Source organism: Maylandia zebra, linkage group LG3, assembly GCF_041146795.1.
Source record: "Maylandia zebra isolate NMK-2024a linkage group LG3, Mzebra_GT3a, whole genome shotgun sequence".
NCBI classification, from domain to species: domain Eukaryota; kingdom Metazoa; phylum Chordata; class Actinopteri; order Cichliformes; family Cichlidae; genus Maylandia; species Maylandia zebra.
The window spans coordinates 45,159,103-45,162,159 of NC_135169.1; the positions used below are offsets into that span (position 1 = coordinate 45,159,103).

At 40.6% G+C, this 3,057-nt stretch overlaps 1 protein-coding gene across 1 annotated transcript; it reads left to right on the top strand.

The window, feature by feature from the left end:
- Positions 1-228: 228 nt before the first annotated feature.
- LOC143416548 (uncharacterized) lies at positions 229-1,877 on the top strand. Its single transcript, XM_076881925.1, has 3 exons — positions 229-573; positions 719-1,035; positions 1,244-1,877. The coding sequence occupies exons 1-3, from the start codon at positions 329-331 to the stop codon at positions 1,597-1,599; spliced, it is 918 nt and encodes a 305-aa protein (XP_076738040.1). The 5' UTR covers positions 229-328; the 3' UTR covers positions 1,600-1,877.
- The last annotated feature ends 1,180 nt before the right edge of the window (positions 1,878-3,057 follow it).

Below are 3,057 nucleotides of genomic sequence, written 5' to 3' on the forward strand. Positions count from 1 at the left end.
GGTCTCACACATTTGACATGCTTGCTGGTGCGCTTGATGATATCCATTGCCAATACAAGATTAGAGGCAAAGTTGTAAGAACCACAACTGATAGTGGATCCAACTTTGTCAAGGCCTTCCACATGTTTGGGGCACAAAATGATGCAGATGAAGCTGAAGATGAAGCAGACCCAGAAATTATTGACCTGACTGACCATAGGGACTACCATGAGGCAAGTGCAATCTTGATGAAGACTCTGGTTTGGAGTATCAACTTCCGCCTCATCAGCGATGTGCATGTCACCTGCTAAACCTTGTGGCAACAACTGATGCTGCCCTAGCAGAGAGCATGAATGAAACCTACAAGAGGCTCTCCCGTGCAACCTTTGCAAAATGCCAGGCCATTTGGAACAAAACTGGCCGATCTCATTTGGCTAATGAAGTGGTAGAGGACAAGTGTGAGCTACAGATCATTCGTCCCAATGCAACACGATGGAATTCAACCTACCTTGCCATTGAAAGGATAATACGCATCATTGATGAGAAGGGGGAAGATGCCATCAGGAGCATTTGTGAGGAGTTCAAGGTGAAAATGTGAGTAAAATTGGACACCTACCAATATGGTTTCAAATTTTGTGAATTTTCCTTAATGGATGGTTAAAAACGTGAGCAGACTCTTAATATTAAATCAGAAGATCCCTATTATAGTCATGGTGGGTTTTGTTGTTGTGTCTTACAGGTTGAGTCCTGCAGAAGTTGCATTCCTAAGGGAGTACTGTACCACCATGAAGCCACTGGTGAAAGCTTCAAACATCCTTCAGTCTGAGTCCACTTCCTTTATGGGATGGCTCCTGCCAGTAATCCAACAACTACTGTCCAAACTTAGCAGGCTGGAGACATCAAGCAAGACATGCGTGCCACTCATCAGAGCCCTGCAAAATGGCCTTCAAAAGCGTTTTGGAGCGATGATGGAGGATCCAGAGTTGGCTGCAGCTGCAGTCCTCTTACCCAAGTTCAAGACTTCCTGGACTGACAGAGCAGATGTAACAGAGGCTGGTAAGGATTCATGTGATCCCATTTTTGTGTATTTTTACATTTGAACACATGCTTAAGTGAGTATTTCACCTAATACATTGTAAGTTATTGATGGTCTGTCCTGAATACTAAACAATCCTTTTTGAGAATTTGCCGATTTTAAATTTGTGTTCAGGAATAATCACTGAAATTTAAATAACAAAATTGTGTTATCTACTTGCAATTACAGCCTTGACATACATCAAACAACATCTTGAAACGACAGCGCATGAGAGTGAGGATCAGCAAAGAGAGTCATCTGATGAAGATGAATTCTTCTCCAGACCAATCTCCAGAAGGCTGCAAAGTGCAGTTGAGCTTGATGGTTATCTTGCTTGTGCCACAGACACCATGGAGCTGCTGCACTCCTTCTCAGCCATCAAAAACCTCTCTCTTAAACTAAACACAGCTCTGCCTGCTTCTGCTGCGTGTGAACGACTTTTTAGCTGTGCTGGTCTACTCTTCACTGCCAAACGAAGTCGGATTGCCTCTGTTAATTTAGAAAACCAGCTCTTGCTGAAACTGAACAAAAGGTTCAGAAAGTAAAGTGTGAAAGAAATGCTAAGACTTTAAGACACTTACCTGCCTGTTGTTCAGTGTATGGGGAAAAGTTTAAATGGTTCTACGCATGTTCAGAAACATTTTTGTCATTGTTTTAACAAACAAAATTCCTCCTTTTATATCTACATTTATTTACAAAACAAGTTACCTTTCTATACCTTGTTCATCTGAAAAATGTGCTTTGAACATAAATATTTATACTGGTGAATCGAGTTGAATGCCTGCTATTGACAACAGAATAAAACATCAGTCTGTTAAAAAGTAATTAATACTCTGAGTAGTTTTTGAGAACAGTACTTTGTACTTTTACTCAAGTATTTTTTTAACACCAGTACTTTTACTTGTAATTGAGTACAATTTAACCAGTGTAACAGTACTTGTACTTGAGTACAAATTTTGAGTACTCTTTCCACCTCTGACACACACACACACACACACACACACACACACACACACAAGAAAGAAAAGTGTGGAGAGATTAGCTGGCTGAGTGCAGAAGTGTTGCCTCCAGTGAGTACCTGGTGATTAGGTTTACCGTTTCAACCTTGGGGCATCAGGAGGCAGAGAACACAGGATTGTATGTTTGTGTGTGTTTATGTCTGTGTGTGTGTTGGGCTGCGGTGGGGTGGGAGGGGGCTGCCTGAGGCCAGAAGCATTATTGTATCAGGGCTGGGTGTGTTGTTTCAACCCTGAAGTGTTTCGGTACACAGCGATCTGCTGACCCCTGCGTGAATGCTCCTAAAATTGTTTTCACAGCTGAAGCTTTGACACACTTTCCAGTAATCACCCAGAGAAAATGCATCAGTTTGAGGGCAATTTCACCAACAAAGACGATCAAGGACATTCTTTTATTGCACTTTTATTTCTCTTCTGCCCCCTTTGTTGTTGTCATTAATTTTCATCGCCGTTAGCATTACCTGAGCCGGCTGACAGCAGCGTTGGCGCTCTGTAGTGTGTCGCCTTTATTGTCTCCGTTATTTATTTTAAACGTTAACTTAACTGCCAATTACCTCTATCATCTCTTAACTTTATTACCTACTCCCAGTAACAGAATGGTAAATAAAAGGAGAGATAATGAACAACCTTTAGTTTAGAATCACAAGGACAAAAAAAAAAAACCCACACAGTTTCAAACTAATATGCCCCCACCTTCCCAAAAACAAAAAAAGCTTCAGTGCTTTGTAGATTTTTACAATATTACAGATCACAGTAAATCCATCAAAATAGATTGTATTTCAGCCAAAATATGCCATTACATTTTTCTGCAACTGTAATAGTGGATTAACCAGGCTTTTGCAGGGCTTTACAGTCCTGAAATCCTTTATTGTTGCATTTTTTAAAACTGAAATGTTCTCTGAAAAACATAAATCAAAGCTCTAAATTCAGTTGTGTTTCAAGCGGAGCAAAAAAAACCCAGCAGCCTCTCCAAAGTCAATATAATAT

Bases quoted from the DNA above. Each gene is read 5' to 3' on its own strand.
- LOC143416548 (XM_076881925.1), top strand. From the start codon at position 329: ATGAATGAAACCTACAAGAGGCTCTCCCGTGCAACCTTTGCAAAATGC. The intron at 574-718 runs GTGAGTAAAATT...TGTGTCTTACAG, and splicing joins GAGGAGTTCAAGGTGAAAAT to GTTGAGTCCTGCAGAAGTTG. The intron at 1,036-1,243 runs GTAAGGATTCAT...TTGCAATTACAG, and splicing joins AGCAGATGTAACAGAGGCTG to CCTTGACATACATCAAACAA.